The sequence below is a fragment of the Elaeis guineensis genome, chromosome 6 (genome assembly GCF_000442705.2).
Source record: "Elaeis guineensis isolate ETL-2024a chromosome 6, EG11, whole genome shotgun sequence".
In the NCBI taxonomy this organism is placed as follows: domain Eukaryota; kingdom Viridiplantae; phylum Streptophyta; class Magnoliopsida; order Arecales; family Arecaceae; genus Elaeis; species Elaeis guineensis.
The window spans coordinates 107,535,022-107,536,458 of record NC_025998.2 but is presented as its reverse complement, the minus strand read 5'-3'; the positions used below and the strand labels follow the sequence as shown (position 1 = coordinate 107,536,458).

General features: G+C 44.1%; 1 protein-coding gene across 1 annotated transcript; it reads right to left on the bottom strand.

Moving 5' to 3' along the window:
- Positions 1–423: 423 nt before the first annotated feature.
- LOC140858813 (uncharacterized) lies at positions 424–786 on the bottom strand. Its single transcript, XM_073260096.1, has one exon. The coding sequence runs from the start codon at positions 784–786 to the stop codon at positions 424–426; it is 363 nt and encodes a 120-aa protein (XP_073116197.1).
- Positions 787–1,437: the final 651 nt, after the last annotated feature.

Genomic DNA, 1,437 nt, shown 5'->3' with positions numbered 1-1,437 from the left:
AGGTCTTTTTAAGTTAGCCTTCAATTCTCATACGACTAAGGTTTTCATGGGCATTGACTGGTTGAAGAGTGAGTATGGCTTTCGAGGGTCCCATAGGTTAGCCCCCACTTCTTAGATGTAGAGATCTTCTATCCATCTGGTTTGCTCTCATGTGACTAAAGTCTTCATGGGTGTTGACTCGCTGAAGAGCGAGTATGGCCTTCGGGGGTCCTGTAGGTTAACCTCCGCTTCTTAGTCGTCGAGCTCTTCAATGATAGGGCTGATCAAAGATCATCATATATTTTCTGTAGATTGATGCACAGACAAGGAATCGTTACTTTTTAGAAAAAGAAACCCTATTGAGGAGGGTTGTGTGATACATCATCGATAATAGATTTGAAGATTCTTCGAATTCCATGGTCGGGAGAGCACTATTCCATCAAGCTATTTTAGCCAGTCAGTTCTTGGCTTGATGATCCCATCCACTTGATATAGGCCTTTCCAATTTGGGGCCAGCTTGTCTCTTTCTCTTGGTTGTGATACTCCTGTCTTGCACAATACCAAATCATCGATCCTGAAGACCTTGTTTCGGACCCTGATATTGTAGTACCAGACGACCTTATGCTGATAAGCAGCCATTCGGACACGCACCCTCTCCCTATCTTCCTCGAGTAAATCTAGGTTTGCATGCAATCTCTCTGAGTTGGTCTGCTCATCGAAGTTCTCGGTCCTCACCGATGGAACCACAATCTCGACGGGTATTACAGCTTCCATCCCAAAGGTCAGACTGAAGGGAGTTTCTCTCATTGGGACTCTTGGCATCATCCTATATGCCCAGAGCACATGATGGAGTTTGTCGGCCAAAGATCCTTTAGCCCTATCTAACCTTATCTTCAACCTTTACAAGATAGTGCGATTTATTACCTCAGCCTCACCATTAGCTTGAGGATGGACGATAAAAGTAAGATGGTGCAATATCCCATGCTCTTCATAGAACTCTTCAAACTTTGCCCTTGTGAACTGACGTCCGTTGTCAGTGATCAGTATCCAGAGTAGGCCGAACCGACATATGATGGACTTCCAGATGAAGTCCACTATTTTTGCTTCTATGATACGGGCCAACAACTTGGCTTCTATCCATTTGATCAAGTAGTCTACGGCAATGAGTAGGAATTTATGCTGATCCGACACCTGTAGAAAGAGATCCAGGATATCCATCCCCCATTGCACAAATGGCCAAAGGGCATAAATAGAAGTGATCGAAACAACAGACGATCATTGAATGTTGGAACTTTTCTGGTACTTATGACACTGCCATACATAATCCTCAGAATCCTTCTGTATGGTCGGCCAATAGTAGCCCTCTCTAAGGATTTTGTAGGCCAATGCTCTCTTGCCGATATGACTCTTGCAAATTCCTTCGTATACTTCTCTAAGTGCATATCAGCTTCAGATGGT